Here is a 24,480-nt window from a genome sequence, read left to right as displayed (position 1 = left end):
ATATATATATATATATATATATATATATATATATATATGTTTATGTGTGTATATATAGTGTGTGTGTAAACACATACTCACATAATAATAATAATATAAGAAAATGGGGCTATCAACTTGACAGTTGATAGGGATACAGGATGGGCTGGAGGGAGGAAAGCCAGGAGAGGCTTAAGGGAAGAAAGAGAGAAGGAAAAGCTGAAATATTTCTATTCTATAAGATATTTTTAAAAAGAAGACACATAAAACTAAAATTATTGGCCAGGGGTGCTCCTGCTATGTGTGCTTTTAATCCCAGTACTGGGGAAGGAGAAGCAGGCAAATCCCTAAGATTCACTACTAGCCCAACCTAATCTAACCAGTGAATCCCAGATCCAAATGGAGACTATCTAAAACTCTAGAATGGCTGCCAAGGAATACACAAGGTTGACCCCTGGCCTCCACATGCACGTGAACCTTTTTCTCAGTACTGGGGTAATACCTAGGGTCCTCTGTATATTATACCAGCATTATCCACTTAGTTACATCCCCATACACACTGTGACTAAAACCAGTATTAGATAATTAATTTTCTTCCTGTCATTTTGTAAGATCAAAAAATAATAAATACAATAAGTTTCCTAAAGAGACTTTAAGTCTCTACAAGATGTTCTTGAAAACTGCAAAGAGTGGTGAATGCTTTTAACCTCAAGCACCTAGGAGGCAACAGTAGGTGGATTCCTGAGTTTATCATCCTGCTTTATACAGAGATTTTGAGTTCATCATCCTGGTCTATACAGAGATTTTGAGGCCAATCTAAAATGTACTGAGAACCTGAGGAGAAAGAAGCAGGGTGCTACAGATTCTGAGAAGTGCTCTAACTTAAAGCATGGTATTTCACTTATCTAGGGCTTGCTGTGCTGAGGTTTCAGGGAACTTACTCTAAAACCTGCAAGGCTCACCTTAACTCCAAGCAAAAGGTTAAGTGGGCAGAAGTATATTCTGAAAATGATAACTTATTACACATGTATGATCATGCTTTTAAGGGTGAAATCATATTTATGTGTAACCTAACAAGATTTATTAATTTCCCTTGGCACATTAGAGAGAAAACACATCAAAAGGCAGTGACAAAAGACTATTCTATATGCAGTTCTTTCTGGCTTGGCATTTCATTGTACCTCTTCAGTACCAGCTTGCTTTTCACTTTTTCAATACATATTGATAACATTAAGATGCAAATTTTACTTAAAAAGAAAAATTAGGCAAACTCAGCAGTCAGCCCCACAACACCCAGAGGCAGCAGCTCCACTCCCAGGTGCTCTAACACGCCCAGGATCAGAGGATTCCAGGATCCCAGGAGCTTGGTCACACCAGGATCTCGGTTCCAAAGGCAGCTTGACTCCCAGGAGCTTGGACACACCCAGGATCTCATGATCCTAGGATCCCAGAATCACAGGATCACAGAGACAGCTTGACTCAGAGGAGTTCTGACACAACCAGGATCACAGGAAGAACAGGCTCCAGTCAGACATAGCCAGGGCAGGTAGCACTAGAGATAACCAGATGGCAGGAGGCAAGCATAAGAACATAAGCAACAGAAACCAAGGTTACTTGGCATCATCATCAGAACCCAATTCTCCCGCCATAGCAAGTCCTGGATACCCCAGCACAATGGAAAAGCAAGATTCAGATCTAAAAATCACTTCTTATGATAATGATAGAGGACATTAAGAAGGGCATAAATAACTCCCTTAAAGAAATACAGGAGAACACAGGTAAATAGCTAAAAGCCCTTAAAGAGGAAACACAAAAATCCCTTAAAGGATTATAGAAAAACACAATCAAACAGGCAAAGGAAAGGAACAAAACCATCCAGGATCTAAAAATGGAACTAGAAACAATAAAGAAATCACAAATGGAGACAACCCTGGAGTTAGAAAACCTAGAAAAGAGATCAAGAGTCACAGATGCGAGCATTACCAACAGAATACAAGAGACAGAAGAGAGAATCTCAGGTACAGAAGATACCGTAGAAAACTTTGACACAATAGTCAAAGAAAGTTCAAAAAGCAAAAAGCTCCTAACCCAAAACATCCAGGAAATCCAGGACACAATGAGAAGACCAAACCTAAGGATAATAGGTATAGAAGAGAGTGAAGATTCCCAACTTAAAGGGCTAGTAAATATCTTCAACAAAATTATAAGAGAAAACTTCCCTAACCTAAAGAAAGAGATGCCCATGAATATACAAGAAGCCTACAGAACTCCAATAGACTTGACCAGAAAAGAAATTTCTCCTGTCACATAATAATCAAAACACCAAATGCACTAAACAAAGAATTTTAAAAGCAGTAAGGGAAAAAGGTCAAGTAACATATAAAGGCAGACCTATCAGAATTACACCAGACTTCTCACCAGAGACTATGAAAGCTAGAAGATCCTAGGCAGATGTCATACACACCCTAAGAGAACACAAATGCCAGCCCAGGCTACTATACCCAGCAAAACTCTCAATCACCATAGATGGAGAAAACAAGATATTGCATGACAAAACCAAATTTACACAGTATCTCTCCACAAATTCAGCCCTACAAAGGATAATAGATCGAAAACACCAACACAAGGAAACTACAACCTAGGAGAAGCAAGAAAGTAATCTTTCAACAAATCTACACAAACATAATTCCACCTCAAACAAGAAAATTACCAGGAAGTAAGAATCACTTTTCCTTAATATCTCATAATATGAAAATTAACATTACCAGCATATCCTAATCAACTGAAATTCAAAAATATGAGGAATTAGGAATTTGACGGCTGTCACCCTGTGGTCTCTCTAATTTGGTAATGGGAGAAATAGGTCCAATATGGTACAATCCATATACACTTTCTGCTTGTTTGTACATGACAGGGTCTTGCTGTGTGCCACATAATGGTCTTGAAATCCTGCCTCTCCTATCTCAGCCTCTCTATTAGTAGGATTGTTTATTTGATGTTTTTACACTATACTGTGGTTTTCAGAACAGCTTACATATTTCAAAATTATTTATACAGCCAAAAGAAATGTAGACAACTAATTTGGGAGGTGGCTTGTAAGAGAACAGCAAAGAATGAGACTAAAGGCTTTGCTGGATAATTATAATTATTTTATCAGTTTTGAAGAGATGACTTTATAAGTTATTCTTATTCTGAGATGAATGTTTTTCAAAATCATCACAGCCAATGAACCAGAATCTTACCCTTACCTAACGTCTGTGCCACCCTCCAAGCAGAACCATTGTTCACTGAAACAGTTGATGAGTGACTTCATGGATAGACCATCTTAATACACACACCATTTCTTAAATGACTGTAACCTGTTACCTGTGGGATGAGCATGATGACAATCACTCAAGTCAAATAGCTTTGACCATAGCAGGAAATCTGTATCCAAAAACTGTGCCTACAGTTCATTCCTTGGCACAGCAGAACTGTCAACTCTTAGCTTATCTACTATGGAGGTAAAATCCTTTGGTGATGTGAGGGACATTCAAGTACAGCCTTATTACAATAAGCTCCAATGTCCAAGAACTGTTCTTATTTTGTGTTTATACCTCAGAAAGAGCCAAGATTTTAAACTCTACTAAAACCAAAAACAAACAAACAAAAAGACTTTATCTATTTATGTTCATTTAAAAAACTAATAGTGATATATTATTTTAAAATATCATACAGTTAATATAGTTATTTAAAATTTATATTGAGAAAAATGTATGTATTTTCTGTATTGCTCTAGACAAACATCTACATAAGACTGTTCAATTGATTGTTGTTTTATATAAAACAACTTTTATAATACTCATTTTTATTGTTATAATATTTTATAAATTTTAAAGAATATGATAAAAAAGAAAGATACTGTAGGTTTTGAATGGGAGGGCTCTCCAGGAGGAGTTGGGGTACAAAGGGGAAAGAAAAATGTGATGTAAGTCTATTTATTCAAAATGTTTTTAAATGTTAACAAATACAGATAAATTAAAATTATGTATCTTTTCTCATCACAATGCAATAAAACATAAATCAAAGGGGAAAAAAGAAAAAATAAATTAGATACACAAGTCTCACTTTGTATTTATTAAGAAGCACTAGAAACTGGCGCCTTGGCTCAGCAGGTGAAAGGGCTCACCACCGCAGCCCAGCAACCTGAGTTAGAGCCGTAAGCCCTCATGAAGGTGGAGGGAGAGAACCAATTCCATGGAGTTGTGCGCTGTCCTCACATGTGTGCATGGCAAGCACACCCCACACGGTACATCACACATGTTAATACTAGTGAAGCCTAAAAGTAAGTAACAAAGCACTATGACCTCCAAGGCCATTCTGTGTCACACAGACGGCTGAGGCATCTGCTAAGCTGCCTTGAGAAGGCACTGTGCTTCTCTCAGGCTCCTGCATGCTCAAGGTTCCCACACATCAGCTTTTAGATTTACCCTGCCAATCTGTAACTACAGTTTTGAAAAACTACTTATTTATTAGAAAGCATCTGGAATGCCCACATCTGTGAGCAATGTCTTCTGAGCACTTCTGCAGGCAGCTCAGAACCTTCCACGTGGACACTGACAGTGCCCTTCCTCACAGGTGGGGTGCTGAGCACAGTGCAGGAGCTTCAGAGGCAACAACTGGTAGCTCTCTATCACATGGTCCCCAACAGTGATTGTCCCTCTGCCAACCAACCAAATGCAGGAAGGAAATGGCAGCTGGTGCTTCTCAGCCAGACCATAGAGAGCTCTGAGCTTCAGTTCTCTGTACAGCATGAATCATTGTACATGAATGTTAAGGTCCTTAAGAATCCTTATTCCATTTGTCTTTCTCTTAAATCTTTCTCAGCGTGTTCTCGTCTTTGTGAGCTGCATGTGAGAAGCTTTCTGACTTTTCCAGCATTGTCAATCTCTGGGAATGGAGAATATCTGATTTCTTCTTAGCAAAATATCCCCACAAGTGTGTGCACTGTCTCTGCGAGTGGGCTCCTGCAGCACCTTCCCTTCTGACTACTACCACCTCCTGCTTAGAGAACAGGGCCTCCTGGGGAGCCTGGCTTGGCTTGGTTTGGTCTTAACACTGTTAGTAAGATGTCAAGGCTTCTGGAAAATAGTTGTGCCTGGCAGACAAGTCAAGCACAATACACAGAGAAGGAAAACAATCTTAGGGTATCTAAATATCTTGTCACCAAAGCAATTCACAACGGTAAAATTAATGTTCCCACCTTAAACACAACCTCCACCTGCAACTAAATGCAGTTCTTAATGTATACAGTGATGTCAGAGAGCCCTGAAAATTTACTACATGACAAGTGCTGAGTGCAGAATCCTGTCTGTGAATATCTGCATAACCACACACATATATGGCTGGCCTCTGCTCCCCCCTCACTTCACACTGCTCTAATACCACACCAACCCTTCATACAGCACCAACCCTCACCTCACACCTCCAACCTCTCACCTTAGTGCTCCAATCTCACTTTACACCAGTCCAACCCCTCCAACCCCTCACCTAGAAAAACCAAACATTATTTACTCATATATGTTAAGTACATGATACCTGAGAGTGCAAATTATTAAAATTACCAAATGTACACAGAAACATGTAGAAATCTCTCTATATATATGTTCTATATATGTACCTATAAGAAGATATGTTCAAATGTACATATGAGCAAAGCAGCTTACACAAATAAGATCTAACCCAGTTTCTTAGTAAAGGAAGAGTGGGATGGTTCCATGTTGAGCACCCATGGCCATCATACATACTGCAGTTAATGGCTCTACTCCATGGCAGGAGGGGCTTGGATCAAGTTGGAACTGTAAGCACGGACCAGCGACTCATCTCATCTGCTTCTGGAACCTGCTGGACCTCCTAGTGGTGCTGCATAGAGAAGACTGGCAGACAAGGCAGCAAAATCACTGACACTAGTTAGACTCTCCTGTGGAAGAACTGCCAGCCCCTCCTCCAAAAACCTCTCGGGAACAGAAAAGGATGAAAACTGGGATTGTGGCAGACTGACCCTAGGTTTTATCCTCAAGGAACAGTCAGTGAAAACATCAATCCTACATGTGATTCGACAACCACTTAGGTTTACAACCAACATAGTGAGACGAAGTTAGACTTGCGGCAGTCATGGCTCTTGTGCCAAAGTCACTTATCAGTACTTCAGCTGCTGCCATGACTTAAATGATGAGAATACCATCTGAGGACTCTTTCCAGACTTATTACACAAACATTTACTTGGACAATGATTTTCAAAACATTATTTATGGGGTGATAGAAAGCTGTGAGAAAGGACAACATAGAATTGTACAATCATCAAATTAAAAATTCCACAAACACAAATCTGTTCTTTAAATCAACATGATAGATTATTAAAATATTAGGTTTAACACATTTTTATATTTCTATTAAGGAAAATATTGTAAGTATACATTGCAATGCTACCAAAGTATGTGGAAAGAAATCAAAGTTTTAAATAAAAAATAAAATAAAAACCCCATAGTACTGAGTATCTCTTTGGATATAGAAATTTAATTAAGTCTTTGAAACATTTTAAAAACTATAAACTTAAAATACTAAGTATAGCTTAGTGTAACATAAATTTTACTTCTACCTTATGTCACCATATAAGGTATAAAGAAACTCTGAAGAACTTCAAATACAAAGTATCCAAAAAGAAATTCCAGGGAGCAAGAGGTAAGGGGTCAGCAAGGGTTCCAGGAGACACCACAGCCTGGTGAGCAAGGCCATGGGTGGAAGAACAAAAGCAGCTTCCATCCTTCGAACATGTAGCCATCAAGCCAAAGGGATGTGGTGTGCTGCCAGAGACAGATGTCTGCCCCGTTGGTGTATGAGAAAGAGAAATCTTTTTTTAGGTGTTTTTTTTTTTTTTGTGAGACATAACTTTTAAATTTTATACATTATGTACAGTTGTCTTATCAGATAAAATTTAAAACTTGTGTATTTAGAGATCCTGAGTACTTTTTAAACTTTCACAGCAAGTTTATTTATAAATGAGAATAAGTAATATCAAACTCAGTTTATTTCAGTCTTTTTAGCAAGCCAAATATAACATCAACCTATGTTTAAAAAAGAATTCTCAGAAAGAAAATGAGACATGTATGTTATGCCCCACTGTTCCTTAGCTACACATCTGAAGTTAAATATATTCTTGAGGCCTGGATTCTGATATTCCAACTCCATCCTTAGGACGCAGCACCTATAACAATGCTGCACCTGTAATGATGCTCAAAGATACCTACACAGTCCCTATAACAATGTTCTTTTTCCCAACATTTGGCTCTATTACCACTCTAATCTTACTTCAAAACCGCATGAAGCTCAATATATTATTTCCCCATCTGTCTTCATTTCCATGTGATGCAACAGGAGTTCTAGTCCCAGAGTCCCTTGGTCTTGCCACCCCATAGCTTGGACTATTCTCCTTTCCTAGCTGAACAAGTGTGAAGTCCCTGCCAGTTCCTACACATCTTCACACTGAAAGTAGCCACATGTACCCTGCATAGCTGCTCACTGACTGAATGGAATCTCAGCCCATCTTGTACCAGTCACAGGGATCACAACAGAAGACAAAACACACCTTCCTGTTCTCAGAGAATACACATTCTCAACTCTTTATCTATGAGGGCTGTGTGTGTGCACAACAATGTACAGCACACAACCGAAAGTATCTGTCTGATCTTACCAAAAGCACTCAAGTGTACGGACGGTGTCACTGTGATGAAGCCTCAGGCTCAGGTCAGAGGACACGCTCCTCCTCAGGGAAGATACAGCGACCACACTACTCATTCTCGTCAGTTCTGTTTTGTCCTTTCTTTCTTCTCCCTCTGTCTCAGGAAACTCACTATCACCTCAAACATCCTCTCCTACACTGCCGTTCATTTGTGTCTTTTGTCTGGCTGGTGTTGGCACCATCCATCCATCTCCTCCTCAAACAGAAATGCTGGAGGCAGCAAGACCTAGTGACTAGGGATAGCCATGTTACAATGGAGAATAAATGAGTTAATATGCTGAAAGTGTTTCTAGTAATGCCAGATGGTAAATGGTTACTGGATGAGCAGAACCCAGAAGGAAATGGTAGATTTTGAAAAGGTGACTATCACAAACACAAAAGGAAAAAATGAAAGACATCATACATACTTTAAATTAGAAAGATGGAACACGGTAAGGCAATGCCTTTTTTAGACTTTATAAAATGTACTTACTAAAAAGAAAAGACATGAAGGTAGAAATCACACAAATTTACTATTTAGAAGAATACAAAAGAATTAAAAATTCTTGTATTACCTAAAATAAATGAAAGCATTTTGGGGTTACTTCACAAGTAGAGGCAGAAACTCATCTATTAAATACAAAGTCAGAGTTAATGGATAGACAAGTGAATGGATCTAAAGAGATGAGATACTCACAATTCATCTCGTTAAGCAGTGATGTAATCAGTTACATTAGCTGGTCCTTACCACCGATTCTCAACTTCTTGAATAAACCTAACTTGGTTGTGATGTGTTTCTCACATATTCCTGGGTCAAACTCGTACTGTTCATAGGCTTTTGATTGGGTTAAGGGCAGCCTTCATTTTTCATACTTTTCTTCTATATTCATAAAATATTCTATGAACTATTTATACCTTTCCTGCAAACTCAGTGTTTGCTGGATGTTTTGTAGAATTTGTTAGTAAGACTGTTTAGTTGGCATTTCTCTCTGTGAGAAGATTTTTCTTCTGTGGTTTAAGTGTTTAATTTTCTACAAGTTTCCCAAATCTGTCCTTCTGACCCACATATTCAATTATACCAACTTACACTAACACATTGAGGTCAGCAGTTGATTCTTCCTGATACACCCACAGTCGTGTCACCATGTTCACCCCAGATCCTATTGATGTTTTTGCTTGCTCAATCTTCCTAACACTCTCAGGTTAGCTTCCATACGTTTTACAGTCAATCTACTATGTTAGCTGCACTGCTGTACTCTCCAGTTATGTTTAGTCTCTAGTTCATTGCTATCTACCCCATCTTTACTATTTCTCTTTTATTGGGGGATGTGTGTGTGCATGTCTGTGTGGGCAGGTGTACCCACGAGTTCATCATGCACAGAGGAAAGCCGGATGCTGGCAGGTGGTATTGCCCTCTACTGCAGTGCTTCTCCACCTGTGGGCCATGACTCCTCTGGGAGGTGAACAACCTTTTTACAGGGTCACATTTCAGATATCCTGTGTATCAGGTATTTACATTATGATCCATAACAGTAACAAAGTGGCAGTTATAAAGTAGCAACAAAATAGGTTTTTAGCTGGGAGTCCCCACAACATGAGGGATTGTAGTACAGACTCTCAGCATTAGGAAGGGGGAGGACTACTGCCATACTGTTTTCCAACTTAGTTTTTGAGGTATGGTATCTCACTGAACTGGAAGCTTGCCACTAAGCTAGACTAACTGGGCAGTGAGGCCCCAGGATCCTCCTGTTTCTGTCACCTAGCCTTGGGTTATAGGTCTGCACTGCCATGCTTGACTTTTACATAGGTGGTGAAATTTGAACTGGGGTCCTAGTGCTCTCGCAGTAAGCCCTTTACCCACTGAGCTATCTCCCTGGCCCTCTGTTTTATGTCAATGAGAATAATATCACATTACTCCTATCTAGTTCTCAGAAGTGTATGGCTATTATTCTTCTGCCTCTAATGCTGCAAAGCAAATGTTAAAAATCCACAAATTCACAGAATGTGTTGCTTTAGCATTCATGAATTCGGACGGTGCTTTCCTGATAATAGACATTTTCTAATTTCCCTTGTTTCTTTGAGTCACAAGCTATTGAAAAAAACATTAATTTTCAAACACATAAGAAACTATCACATATTTAAATTAATGGCACTGTGAACATAGACTACATTTTTATGAAACTGGTTGTATTTGACCACGATTAAATATTCTTTGTGGTCAAAAAGAATGCTGTGGTTGTGGGATACAGTGCTCTAGACATACCCATTACATCAAGTGTGTAAACACTCTTATTGAAATGTTTTTTTCTTGTTGATTTTTCTCTGCTCTTCCAACACCTACTAAGAAATTATTTCAAACCACCCACAGCAATAATGGATTTGGCAATTTCTTTCGTGATTCTTTTCCTTTCTTTTCTTCCCTTTTCTTTTCTTTTCTTTTCTTTTGCTTACTAGATTTTAAAGGTATATTAGCTACATGTCAATTTAAAATTGTATTGTCCTTGTGTGGCTTACTAATGCTGGAAATCAATATTATCTCAAAGCCAATATAGTCACAGCTTTTGTCTCTCTCAGTGACTATAACGTTATATATGTTTCTTAAAGAAATATTGCTTGTAATGAGCATCTAATGGGACTTTTCTACTTTATACAACTCGCTTGTACTGTCTGTCTGTCAGTGTATGTGTACGTGCACTGTGTATGTTCTGTCAGTGAATCTGCAGTTATCACTGCTAACCACATGCTATTTATCATGCTTCCTTTCTTCCTCTGCTTACATTTTTCATAATGAGTGTTTATTCTCAACCCCATTTTCATTCTTGTCAAGTTACACTATTTCTAGGTCTTCAGCTAATCAGTAATCTTACCCTGATTCCACATTTTATTCAGCATTTGTCTACATCCATCCACCTTTACCATTCTCTGTCCTCTTGTTCTTCCCACAACTCCCCTCCATCTGTAACTACTCTCGCTGCCCTGACTACCATAGTGAAAGCACCAAGGACTTCGTTCTAAGACACTGCATTCCCAGCTCCACAGAGATCAGGCAGAAAAGAACAAGATGAGGACAAATGTGATGCTGCACCCTGGGAAGGCCAGCATCTCGTTGCTCTTGAGCACATGCTTGCTATACTGTAAAAAAAACAGCTGTGCCAAGAGCAGCCTTTCTGCCCCTTACTGCACTAAACCATTTGTGAAGTTGGCACTATAAAATTCCACCTTCATGTATTAATAAAATAAGAGAGAAAAAGATGGTGTTTCCTACTAAAGAAACCAGCCAGCTTTAGGGAAGCTGGGTTATCAGGCACCTCAGAAGCACTCAGTTTCGGTTTCACAGTTGCCACACATGCCAAGTTAAACACAAGACAAAGCGAAGTAGGAAGGAGCATTGCAAACAGTGAGGCTGATCAATCTGTAAACTTAAAACAGTCCATCATCCAGCATAGCAACATACAGCATCAGCCAGCATAGCAACATACACCATCAGCCAGCATAGCAACATACACCATCAGCCAGCATAGCAACATACACCATCAGCCAGTATAGTAACTTACACCATCAGCCAGCATAGCAACATACACCATCAGCCAGCATAGCAACATACACCATCAGCCAGCATAGCAACATAGACCATCAGTCAGCATAGCAACATACACCATCAGCCAGCATAGCAACATACACCATCATCTAGTATAGTAACATACACCATCGCCAGTATAGCAACATACACCATCAGCCAGCATAGCAACATACACCATCAGCCAGCATAGCAACATACACCATCAGCCAGCATAGCAACATACACCATCATCCAGTATAGTAACTTACACCATCGCCAGTATAGCAACATACAGAAGACAATGCCCTTTAATTGACATAAACTGGATCACATGGAACATTTAGAGAAACACATACAAGAATAAATAAGATACTAATCTTTATGTACAAAGTCTTAAACTCAGAGGTCAAGGCATAATAAATGTGTGTTTTCCTAATACATGGCCCTTTAAAAGGCACTGGCTAATGTGTCTTGTAGCATGCAGTGTACCTTCAAAGGAATTTGCTTTTTAACGTCCTTATTTTTCTTAGATCCTCTTTGCCTTGCTTGAGAGTGCTGGGATTAAAGGCCAGTGCTACTACACCCAGTCTCAATTCTTTTTATTTAATAAAAGAGTAACATACAAGTCTGCGTTGCAATATACTGAATACAAAGCATCAATTTTAATTTTTTGGAACTGGATGATTTTTTAAATGTCTAGCTAATTTAATCCAAATAGTAAAAGAGCTAGTTCACTCATTACTTTTATTTGTCACAGGCAATCAGACACTGGACTGTGACAATACTAAACAACAAGAACAGGGTAGGAGGCACCATGGTCATGGCCTATGTTCCAGTCCCTCTGAGGATGAGGCAGGAAGACTACTGCGGTGAACCAAGACTAAGCCAGACTGTAGCAAGAGCCTGCCTTAAAATAGATAAAGAATTAATCAATCAGAAAACAAATATGGGAATTGCTTAATTGTAGTTAAATATATGAGGATCAATATCAAAGCACAATGATTGGGTCACAGGGTGGGCTTTTATTCAGAAACCTTTCTAAATTGCAGAAATCTTATTTTTAGCTTGCCTTCAGTTGCTGTGCTAAACCACTCTGAGCCAAGGCAATCTGAAGAGGAAGGGTTTATTTGGCTTGTAGTTTACAGTTCATCATGGAGGAAAGCCAAGAAAGGAACTTGGAGGCAGAGGCTGAAGCAGAGGCCACGGAGGAGTGCTGCTTACTAGCTTGGTCTCCATGCCCTGTCTGGAGTGGCACTGCCTGCAGTAATCTGGGCACTCCCCCATGAATTACTACTTAAGAAAATTATACAGATATGCCCATAGACCAACAGGTTCCATTTTCCCAAATGACGAGTTTGTATCAAGTTGAAAAACAACCAACCGACCGACCGACCGACTGATGCAAAGGACAGGAATGACTTAGTAATCCAGAGTACAGAGTACTGTATCTTTGGAAAACCACTGGTAACGGTGGTAGAACTATCTCATTCAAGAGATTTGTAAGTCACAACATTTGTTTGAATTGTGATTTGATTTGGAAAGAAGAAAATCAAAGCATACAATTCCCCATAGGAACAGAGTGCAATTTCACTGCCAACTGGTGTGTTAAGTTTGAGCTACCAACTCAAGCAATGTAAGGGCCTAGCAAAACAGAATCCTGTCAGTGGCACTGAGCGTGACAGGATGGTTAGGGACAGCACCACTTCACCATCTTCCCACGTGAACCTGTCAACATGATTACCTAGATAAGCAAGTCAGGAAAGGAGGGGTCAGCTTCTATTTCTACAATGTTTCCTACTTTCAATAATGCAAACATGTTAGCATTTACTATATAAATAAACCTTAAATGGTGAATGGCACAAATATTACAAGTACTTGCGTCGCGACCATTGGCAGTTCACACCATTCCCAAGGCAAAGCTCCACGTCAGTTGTCAGCATAAACTCCTTTTCTTCATTTGCTTCCTAGGTTTTTAGTATTCCACATGAATTTGCAAATTGCCCTTTCCAACTCTGTGAAGAATTGAGTTGGAGGGGTTTGCAGCCACACAGGAGGAATATATAACACACATAATTTATATTTATACCATGATTACCTAACAGTATTACAGTATCACCTTTGATCCCAGTATTCAGGAGGCAGAGGCAGATGCTCCTCTCTGAGTTCAAGGCCAGCCTGGTCTACAGAGTAAATCCCAGGACAACCAAGGGTACAGAGAGAGACCCTGTCTAAAAGAAAAACAAAACAAAACCCCACACCAAAAAAAAAGGAAAAACACTCCAAACCAATATACATAAGCACTAACAGAGCTTTCAAAGAACATCAGTAACAAAAAGGAATGGAAAGGTTAGAAGTAATGAGGGGCGTGTAATTTAGTGACCATGCATCCATTAGAACATGAGATGTGTGTGTACCTGTAAACAAATGAACTGGTCAGCTTGTCAAGGAGAAAGATACATAACCAAGAATCAGGATGATCATGCACTCTTGGCAAAGAAAATCTGTCCCTCAGTGACCTCAAGATGAGTAGGAGGAACATCAATAGGAACTAGCCAGTACCCCAGAGCTCTCTAGGACTCAACCACCAAGCATAGAAACACATGGAGAGACTCATGGCTCCAGCTGCATATGTACAGAGGATGGCCTAGTCGGTCATCAATGGGAGGACAGGCCCTAGGTCCTGTGAAGGCTCTATGCCCCAGTATAGGGGAATGCCAGGGCCAGGAAGCAGGAGTGGGTGGGTTGGGGAGCAGGGGTCAGGGGAGAGGATAGGAGATTTTTGGAGGGGAAACTAGGAAAGAGGGTAGCATTTGAAATGTAAATAAAGAAAATATCTAAAAGAGAAAAAAAAAAAGAAGAAAAAGAAAGACAACTAGTGAAGTACAGGGTCATCCCCAGCCCTACCCACTGCTTATTCTGCAAAAAGAAACACTGCACCCAGCCAAGCATGGCGGGTCATGCATGCAGTCTCAGCACTTGGGAGGAGGAGCAGCACAATGTCAGGACTAGTCTTGTATTGCTGGATGAGACAATAAAACAACAACAACAAACAAACAAGTGAAACAAGTAAACAAAAAGGGCCCCATTGTGTTCAGGGGTGACCACATAAGAGGCTAAAGGATAAAAGATAAAATAAGTAACTGGAATTTTTCTACAAACATTTTATCTCTGTATTAGGAAAGATTCCCTACTACCCACAAAGTCAAAACTTTGACAGATTTAAGATTAAAGTAAGGATTTTTGTACCATCATCAAAAACAATAGATGACTGACATAATTGAAATTTTGATACTGAACATTCAAAATAAATCTAGGCTATTAACAAGAAATATAAGACAGGCAAAGATAAACACAAATTGCTAGTCAAAAATATGCAGAAATGATCAACCTCTTAGTAAAATAAAACCACCCTGACACCCTATTTAACAGCTGTCAAAATAGCAAAATGAGGACTGGAGAGATGGGCCAGAGGTTAAGAGTCCTGACTGCTCTTCAGGAGGACTCAGTTCAGGTTCCAGCATCCACATGGCACTTGTAACTATTATTTCAGTCCTCGGGAATCTGATGCCCTCTTCTGGTCTCCACAGGCACGAGACACATACATGTTTCCCAGATATACAGGTAGGCAAAACGCTCAGACACATAAAATAAGGAAATTTTAATTTAAAAATGTAAAATGCAGAATGTTGCAAAATACCATACTTTGGAAAAATCTGAAATAAAAACTAGCTATACATTGTTGGTGAGGGTAAAGATTTGTTTTGTCATTTTCTGAACAATGTGGCGGGAGTTAATCACTCTGTGCAGGGAAACTTTTCCTCTGGCCTTCCTGACACACAGGAAGACACATGACAGGATCACTGGGACCCAAGAGTGGCAGTCGGACTAATTAGTGATTTGTACAGAACTGAAATGACTGCAGTTAGAAGCATCTGTCAGGACGTAGGGCTGGCACAGCGAAGGGCAGGAAGATAACGGTGACTAGAGTAAAGAACACCACCATTCGAATGAGAGAATTCCTCTAAATAACTCTAAGCTGAGGAAACACCTACATCAACAGCTAACTGTTGCATAGGTGCGTGCATATGCAGTCGAACTCCTTTCATGCCAAGATGACTGAGCACTCTATAAATACACGAGAAATACTGGCATCCACTTGCTTGTTACAAGTTCACAGATGAATATACTTAATGGAGCACAAACCAGGTCTCATTCTGAGCTAAGTAGAGATACAAATGTGGCAGAGTCAATTTGCACTCCTTGCTCAGCTTTGAGCGTGTATGTGCTCCTGTTCTATCCCTCTTCACTCCCTCCATCCCCCTTCCTAATCTTGCCTCCCACTTTCCTTCCTCTGTCTTGAGGTCTCACTCAGTATCTGACAGTGTCAAATTCACTATCTTCCTGTCTCAGCCTCCCAAATGATAGGACTACAGGCATAAACCACCACATCTATTATCAATTTCTCTTTGAAAAATGCTTTGATAATCTTCCCAAATCCTTCTAAGTATACACTACTACTTTAGCTTTCTTAACTGCTGCTCATATGGAATGACTTTCCTTCTATCCACCTCCCTTGTTCATTCACATAAAATAAAAACCCCTCCGTGGGTATAGAGAGAATTTGAAAAGTGACCCAGCAGCAGTGTTCAGTTCTAACCAAGTACTGGGCATTGGGGGAGCATCTTGAACATACACCAATGGTAAGGAGGGAGAATAATAATATAGTCCTGTGCCACATAAATGTGTTCACGACAAGTTTCCCTTCAGTAATGGTGACACAAGACTGTATTTTCAGTGACATAACTGAGTGTTGGCTGTGTGTGATAGTCCCATAGTTAAAACCTCACAGGACACATTTCTAATAGTGCACTTATTTGGGGTTAAGTAAGAAAGGAGAAAACACCAAAGAGATGGTGATTTTCACAGTCCAGTCTAGCATTCCCCAGAGAGCAAGGTTAACGTAAGCATTGAGTCTGACACGTACTCATGCTAGCCACGCATTACTGATTCTGTCTGGCACTACACTTCAAATTACATGCTCTCTGTAGTTTCCATCCAAGGATCTCAAATATCAGTTTTCTGGGTACAACAATCCTTCATATTAAAATGAGAATTTGGGGATTGGGTGTAGCTCAGGAGTCAAGTGGCTGTTGTCCAATATCCCATGTTCAATCCCAGAATTTTTTTTTTAAAGTGTAAAATGAATTTAGAGTGATTAAATTTTAACCCAGCAGATTCTGCTTTAGTCTGACTACTGACTACTTAACAGCAATAATACCCCCCCCCATACGGCATTCAAATAATGCAAGGATTGATAAATAGAGAAATCAAACTTTTGTTAGTGACCAAGAACAGTGCTGGAAATATCTGAAGGGGGCAACCATTTTATTAAAAGAAAGCTATAATTAGAGTATTTAAACTGCCTTAAATGTGAGCTAGAAAAGATGGTTAATTCAGTAATGTGTTTGTCTCTGACAAGCTGAGTTTGGAACCCCAACACCCACATAAAAGTGTGTCCATAATCACAACACCAGAGTAGAGACAGGAGGGTCCCTAAGGCTCCCAGGGCACCCAGACTAATTAACTGGTAAGCCCTGGATTCAGTGAGAGATCTGTCTCAAAAATAAGGTAGAAGGAACTGGAAAGATGGTTCAGAGGTTGAGTACTGATTGATCAGGCAGCTATAATCCTAGCTACTTTGAAAGCTGAAACAGGGAGATCACAAGTTCAAGGCCATCCAGGGCAACATAATGACCCCTGTCTTTAATTTAAAAAGTTTTAAAAGGGTAGGAATGTAACTCAGTGGTAGAGGACTTCCAGAATTATTATGAGACCCAGGTTCAATCTCTAGTACTGTAGTAAATATACAAATAATAAAATAAATACATATATACACATATAAATAAATATTACATTATCAGTAGCCTTCTTTCAGATTAAGAATAGCATAACTCACTTCTATTAAGTTTAGAACTTGGCTAGACATGCTGAGTTCGCATGATCAACCATCATTCAGTAAAAGGGATGTCCTAGTACTGCTGCCTGTCAGGGCTGTGGAGGTGGCTCAGAGGTTCAGAGTGCTCACTGCTCTTCCAGAGGACCCAGGCTCACAACTACAGCATCACTGCTGCCTGGAACTCCAGCTCCTGAGATTTAATCACTGCAGTCTCCTCTGGCCTCAGTGGGCACCTACGCATACATGTAAAAATCTATACATAGACATACTTCCTTTTAAAATGTAATACTCAAAACACTGTCCCATACAAAGTAAAACTTATCCCTCCGGTACTGTCTACACAAAGATCAGGTTTGCATGTTATGAAGCTTCACAATTCCTCCTCAGAACTGATATGGTAATAAATGTATTTGCTATGTTTTCACTGGGCCACTCCTCAGTGGACAACAGTGCAGTTCAAATGCAAAATCAGAATATATAACACATATAATTTACGTGTGTACCATGATTGCCTAACAGTAGGTACAGTATCTAACTTTTCAAATGATAGTTTTGAAAATAATTTTATCATGTACTCCAATGAGGTCACTTTTCTCATTTAAACTTTTCAAAATTTCTTTCTACAAGGCGCTTTTATTTTAGCTTGCATCTCTACAAGAAGTGAACCCAGATAACCAGTCGTGCCCCTTGCTGTACTACCGCACACCAATGCAGACCTTTCGGCATCTGCATGCATGTTCTTCTCTCACTGCAATTCAATATAAGTACTTAAGAGCAGCTAGCAGTATAATCCCACATGATATTGCATCTGTGTTTATATCTGACTCTTATCATGTGCTTAGGCATGACTTATAAAGGAGAAAAAAAGGCAAAAAAAAACCCACTATGAAATATTTTAGAAATAGTCCCAATATAGCTTTTTCTCAAAGCCACTAAAATTATAAAACAGAAATATATGTAATTTCAAAAATATTGAAGGCTAGACAAAAAAAGAAACAACAATAATTATTCCTCATACTGTTTTACCAGAGTCATCTATCCAAGTGACTGGTTTTGTAGTCTATAAGATACTTTTGAAGTTTGGCTTCATGCTAGAATTTCATACTGTGTGAACTCTGATAAGTTCCTTAACTCATGAAAAAAAAAAAGAAATGAATTATACTCATTCATGGAGATCTCAGGAAGTAGGATAGCAGCAAATTAAAGAGAAATGATATGAAAAGCTGTATTTACAGACAATCCCTGGGAAATTCACACAGACTTATGTGACAAGTCCTATTTATTCAAGACAGACGGTGTGACTACTACATTATGGCAGTCATCAATACATTTCTACAGCTATATTACAATAAACAGGGAAAGAAATGCTTCTAATTTTTAACTGAATGCAAGGTTTAAGGTTTATAGTTATCTTAACATAGCCATAGGAACACAAACAAGAGCAGAACTAAATACTTGAGAGTTTCATGTCATTATTTATAGGCCAAAGGTATCATCTCAGTGCACACAGTTTACTTAAGGTAGTAATTAACACATAACTTAAAAATCATTCAAGCCTCAAAAACTTGTTCTTCTTAATTTATAACTGATCGATTTAAAGCTAATGTGCTGCAGGATTCTTCACTAAAGATGTGTATGGAATGAGAAGGGACAACCACTCATAAGAGGCTCACAGGACCAAAGATCAAACCAAAGGCTACAAGCACACAACAGGAGCCTAGCATCCAACTCAGCTCCCCAGCCTATCTCCCATCTTAAGTTTATGTAAGCTGTAGGGAAATCACTCCCCAGTACTATCTATCAACCACTTCATTGAAACCTCCTTTTACCATACCTAACCATGGACATCTTTAACATTTGAAAATGTGTTTTTTCAAAACCCCTACTATCAACAATAACAATAACAGCAGCAACAACAACAGGTTAAATAGTATAGTGGTGAATATACAAAATAAATATAGTTATTTCATTTTCTTTCTCAAATCTAAAACCAAACTTTTTATAACTGCTTTAATGTGATACCAAAGAGTACAATCACAAGATTTTAAAGCTTAAATGTGTAAGTATATTCATATGATATTCATATGAACACATTTCTACCTTTGTGGTATCAGTAAACTAAAAAGCACTTAGGTTGGTTTTAAAGCCTCGGAAGGAGACAGAAGGATTCCCTATCAGTACAGAAGACCCACAGCTTCTGATGCTACACCAATAGTCGTTTTTCCTAGCATCCTCTACTGGTGGTTTTCAAAGACAGCAAGAAGAAATGATGCTAATGATAGAAAGGTATGTGCCTGCTATTCCATCTAAGGTGAATTAGTCAGCATGCAGTCATCAAGAGCTAGAGCTCATTTGTCAGGAATAAAAACGGGAAAGGAAAAGAATAGAACTTTGGGAAAGAGAAAATATTTTAAAATACAACAAAGCATCACATTCTAAACAGTAAACATCAATTTCACCAATTCTTCTGCCATTCCTTTAGACACCTAGCATCACCACAGCATCCTCACACAAGGCCCCATGATGTAGGCAAGCCTGCTCAACCCTTCACCCTTGTTAAGTTACAATTTTTAGTGCTGTCATCAGCGTCCTAGCCTATAGCCATATTATAGAAGGAAAATAAAAATGTTTTGCTGCTGGCTTAGCCATAAAATCTGTATTTCAAAATGAATACAAATATTATTTATACATAAATAACATAAAATATCTCCATTACTATTTCCCATTTTATATACCACTACTTATTCATTTAAATGGATTTTAAGAGTTAACATTTTTCCAGCCAATCCTCTGCTGAAACATCTGCAACTTAAATATGACTGCATTGCTGAGAAATATTGACCAGTACCTATCACCAGGTTTCACAACACAATGCGTATAACTTCGTTCTTAATGGCTGCAATGGTGAGCGATAGATGAAAGCATTTGAGAACAAAAAGGAAATACAAAGAGAGAGCCAAAAGTGATGGAAACGGGAGATACCTGTGGTAGCAACGAGCTCTCTCGCACACCTTTTGTTTTCTCCGAGAAATGCATACTGCAGTCAAGACATTTCAGGCACAAGAGCCCCAAATCTGTTTTTCTAATATTAAACACAAAGGAAAAACACTGACAGCAAGCCTGGTATATAAATCCCTCCCTTGAAAAGGAAGGCAGCAAAAAGGAGGCTGACATACACGCAGGAAAAAAACTAAACACCATCTTATTTCTACCTGCACAAGTTGCCATTTGCTGCAGCGATCAGGAATCTCCTTTTTCCTGTTGATTTCAAGCGCCTTTCAGAAGAGCCTCCCCCGTTAAGTCATCTGTTGATATGCCTTACGTATGTGATATTTTAATATCACAGGGTTGCTAGGAAAAAAAATCCATTCTTTCCTGTTCAGGTAAACATGTTTACAGCAGCTGCACAGACACTGGGTGGTTCAGACTCACATGTCACACACATGTCGTCAGCAATAAGAAAAGCCCCTTTCTCTGGCGATTAACATTTTAAAAAATATAAGAGCAGTGAACAGCCCTCTCCTAACCAACTTACCTTTCATAAAGCCACATCAGCAATAGCAGCAACAGCTCAATGTAGAACAGACACTATTTGACGCTAGAAGCAGGAAATTACAATTGCGGTAGTCTGTGCTCAGGTCCTTGCCACAACCAGTCACCTCTCCACAATGACGCTACCAACACACCTTTCCCTTCGAAAGAACCAGCAGGCTTCTCCGAAATGCAACGTTTATCTGAACAACTGAAAAATCATTCATGGCAGCGGGGATTTTAATGTGGGCTCAGATATATTCAAAATGTGTTTAAAACCGAGAAGAAACCTCTTTGTAACAGCCTAAAATCTTTGTATCTGCTTCTAGACAGGAAATCCCACACAAAATCTAAAATTGCCAGGAAAGGTTACAAAACCTGGCGTTTGGCATCCTGGAGGGGAGGGAGCAATGCAGGCCGGGCGGGGGTGGGGCGTGGGGGCGCGCCAGGGTTGCCACTAAAACAGGATTTCCTAGTTCTCTGGACAACACATCGATGCCATCAGGGGCGCATTTATTCCCCCAATCTTAAAAACTCGTCGTTCAACACCCCGCAGGAGCCCCACGGAGCCACTGGGTGCGAAAGGCATGAGGAATTCCTTATATAGCCGCGGCCGCAGCAGCACAGGGCTGTGGCCGCCCATCACCACACGCAGGTACCCGGGCGGGGGCATCCCTCGGCCGCCGCCGCAGGGACTGTCCAGACAATGACCAGGAGCAGAGGCTGTCCGCGCTGGAGCCCCGAGCACACACTCGCCTAAGAGAGGCACCATCCAGCAACTCCCGCGTCTCCCTACGTTGGGAGAGCCCACGGGGCACCCACCGACACAAGTCGGGGTGTTTCATTCTCTCCTAGTGCCTGTGGCTTTTTTCCCTTTAAAACAAAACAAACAAAACAAAACAAAACAAAAAACCCACCACCAACAACAACAAAAAACTCTGTAGGCAGGCCGAGGTGTGTGTTTCCCTGGCACATCCGCGGAAATCAATACCCCGCGCAGCTGCACCGCGAGCCGCAGCCCCGTGCGCTCCTCGGGCCGCCCGCCCCCTCCCCCACCCGCCCCACTCGCGACTGTGAGCGCCAGCCCAGCTCCATTATCTGTCCTCTGCTCGCGCATTGGGCCCAGGTAACAACTTCCCCAAACCGAAAGAACCAAAGCGAGGCGCATGCACACAGCCCCGTGCCCGCCCGGACTCGGGCTGCCCGGGCGTCCCGACCTGTCTGTGCTGTTTCCCGGCCCGCAGACGGCGAGTCCACGCACACACCGGCCCAGTGGCAGCAGCTAGGAGCCACTAGAGCGTGCCCGGCCCCCGACGGGCACCGCAGGCGCGGGGTTCCAGCCCCCTGGGCGCCCGACTCACGGCGGCCCCGCGCGTCCCCATCCCCGCCCGCCCGCGAGCGCGCGGGGCGCAACTTTCCCGCGGGCGCCCGACCCGGCGCGCAGCGCCCGCTCCCGCGCACACGCGCGCACGGCCGACACGCAGCCGACACGCAACCAGCCCGCGGCCGCCCGTCCTCTCCCGCCCGCGCCCGCCCCGCAGCCCGCGCCCGCCCGCCGCAAGTTTGTTCCCCGCCGCTGCGGCCTGCGCGGAGAGAGGATCGCGCGCGGGGAGGCGCCGAGGGGCAGCAAGAGTGGAGAAAGTGCGGAAAGAAGCAACAGCCGCTCCACCCGCGGGCGGAAAAGTGGCCGGGCGCGGCGGCGGGATGCGGCGCAGCTAACGGTCCCGGGCGGCCGCCGGAGCCGCTAGGCGCAGAGGCAGGTAAGACATAACGGTCCAGTCCAGCAGCCGCGGCGGCGGCGGCGGCGGCAGCGGCAGCGGGGCGCACTACTTTACTTTCCCACTCCACTCGGCCCGGCCCCGCCGCCGCCCCCGGCCCGCTTAGCCCTGCGCCCCTCGCCCGGCCGCCCGCTGCCCGCCGCCGCACCGGGCCCCTCCACCACTCACCGTTATTGCGCCGCGGGTTCGCCTGCTTTCTGCGCTTACACCTGGGGCCATCCGCCATGATCCTCTCGCTTGTGTCTAAATGCTCGAGTCACCTCCTCCCTCCCTCCCCCCCCCCCCCCCCCCCCCCCCCCCCCCCCACCCGCGGCCTCCACCCCTCCCCCTCCCCACCGCACCTGGTTTACGACACTCGAGGCTTTACGACATCACCTTCCTAACACCTAGCGGCGCTCGCTCTACGGCCGGAACCTTGTTGCTAGGGCCGGGGTGGTTTGCGGCAGCCTTGGACGCTGCGGAGTTTGAATCTTGAAGGCGAGGGAAAAGTTTTGCTCAGGTGTGGTGGAGTAGCGGAGAATAGTGCTGGGGCTCTGGGGACAGGAATGGGAGGCGACAGCGTGGCTTCCTAGGCCAGGTTGAGCTGGCGGCATGGGCCACACCCGCTCATCCCCCACGCGGACGAGTTGCGCACTTAGCGGAGACCCGCGCGCTCCTGCTGTTGGTGCGGCGACCCGCACGTGCGCGCCGGGGACGTGGACAGCCGGGACGCATCGCTCGCGAGCTACCTGGCTCCTTCTGCCGCCTCCGTTCCCTCCCACGGATGCGCGGGTTTCCTCAGCCTACCCGGACGGGAAGTGACTGCAGTTAGGTTGAACTTCAGCAGGACAGAGGGGCCCGCCAGAAATTCCGCTCACAGGAAAGCAGAATGAGTAATCCCCCCGCACGGTGCCAGCGCCTAGCTCACCTGTCACCCTGCCTATCCTATCCTGCAGGATCCCAGGGTGGCGGTACTCAGGGTTGTAGTGACTTGCCATTGAGGCATAACCTATAACCCGAAAAGTCAGGAGCCTGAGGCAGGGGGATATCTGAGAGTTTGGGCTACAGAGTGGAACCCCGTCTCAAAATAACTAAATTTTACACTTATCTGAGCAGTTGTCGCACTGGGAGGGCCTCAAGGCTAAAAGCAAGGGTGACTAATGTGGGCTGACGCTGGTTTTTAATCTTAAGTCCTTCGACTTTGTACAAGACCCAAAATACCTTGATACCTGTTTTCAGAAATAGGGACTTAAGTTGACCCTTCTCCCCCTGCTTCCCACCCCTTTTCAAAGGAGGAATTATGTGGAACCACTCTATGAGATAAATGAGCTAAGCCATTGTTTCATATATGTAGTTATTGTATTGTTTTTATGGATAGAGATAACATCCCATAAACATGCCTTATAATGTAAGAAATACTACATTAAATAAGCACAGTATGGATAAATGACACCTGCTGGTAGGTTTCTGCCTATGGAGTCTGCCATACCCAAGGAAGGGGGTTTTTATGGTGATACACACCAGCAGTCTTTAAATGTGGGAGGTGGAGGCAGGAAGGTCACAAGTACCAAGCCAACTTTGGTTTGAATAGTGAGACCCTGTCTGTAAAAACAAACAACACCAACGATGAGATGTTAAAAGATTCATTAAACGTAAGTAAGTGTACAGCCAGAGTCCAGTAATTAAAAAGTGCTGGCTATAGATTAAACCCTTCCCATGTTTGCTGTGTCTGAATAATAGGACTATACATGTAGTTTGCATATCAGATCTGTTCACTGCAAAACTAGACTTTTTCTTGGTGCCTGTTCATACAGGCAGTGCTTCTTCAGTACTGTGTTCACTGAAACATACGTGTCAGAATTGTGTCCTTGGATTTCTGGCCTTGAATCACCATGTGTGGTTTAGTCCTTGGCATCTTGAGTAGCTGGCATTATTCAAATGA

At 42.0% G+C, this 24,480-nt stretch overlaps 1 protein-coding gene and 1 long non-coding RNA gene across 9 annotated transcripts in view; one reads left to right on the top strand and one right to left on the bottom strand.

The window, feature by feature from the left end:
• Window positions 1–23,246, bottom strand: part of Zeb1 (zinc finger E-box binding homeobox 1) — a 177,298-nt gene extending 154,052 nt beyond the window's left edge. For 3 of the 8 annotated variants that reach the window (XM_029471835.1, XM_029471834.1, XM_029471830.1), the window contains exon 1: window positions 22,728–22,807. Coding sequence is in view for 1 of the 8 variants with exons in the window: in XM_021150623.2 (XP_021006282.1) it covers window positions 22,728–22,785 (58 nt within the window). In the remaining 7 variants the exon portion in view is untranslated. Of the gene's footprint in view, window positions 1–20,785; window positions 21,386–21,998; window positions 22,120–22,727; window positions 22,836–22,900 lie in introns of those variants that run through there. The other 5 variants (XM_029471837.1, XM_021150623.2, XM_029471836.1 and 2 more) reach the window with 5 other exon arrangements.
• The window catches only part of LOC115029867, a 50,910-nt gene continuing 48,889 nt past the window's right edge, over window positions 22,460–24,480 (top strand). Inside the window, exon 1 of the long non-coding RNA XR_003835427.1 lies at window positions 22,460–22,541. This is a non-coding gene — a long non-coding RNA (uncharacterized LOC115029867). The remainder of the gene's footprint in view (window positions 22,542–24,480) is intronic.

Source organism: Mus caroli, chromosome 18 (genome assembly GCF_900094665.2).
Source record: "Mus caroli chromosome 18, CAROLI_EIJ_v1.1, whole genome shotgun sequence".
NCBI classification, from domain to species: Eukaryota; Metazoa; Chordata; class Mammalia; order Rodentia; family Muridae; genus Mus; species Mus caroli.
This window is presented reverse-complemented; position numbering and strand designations above follow the sequence as displayed.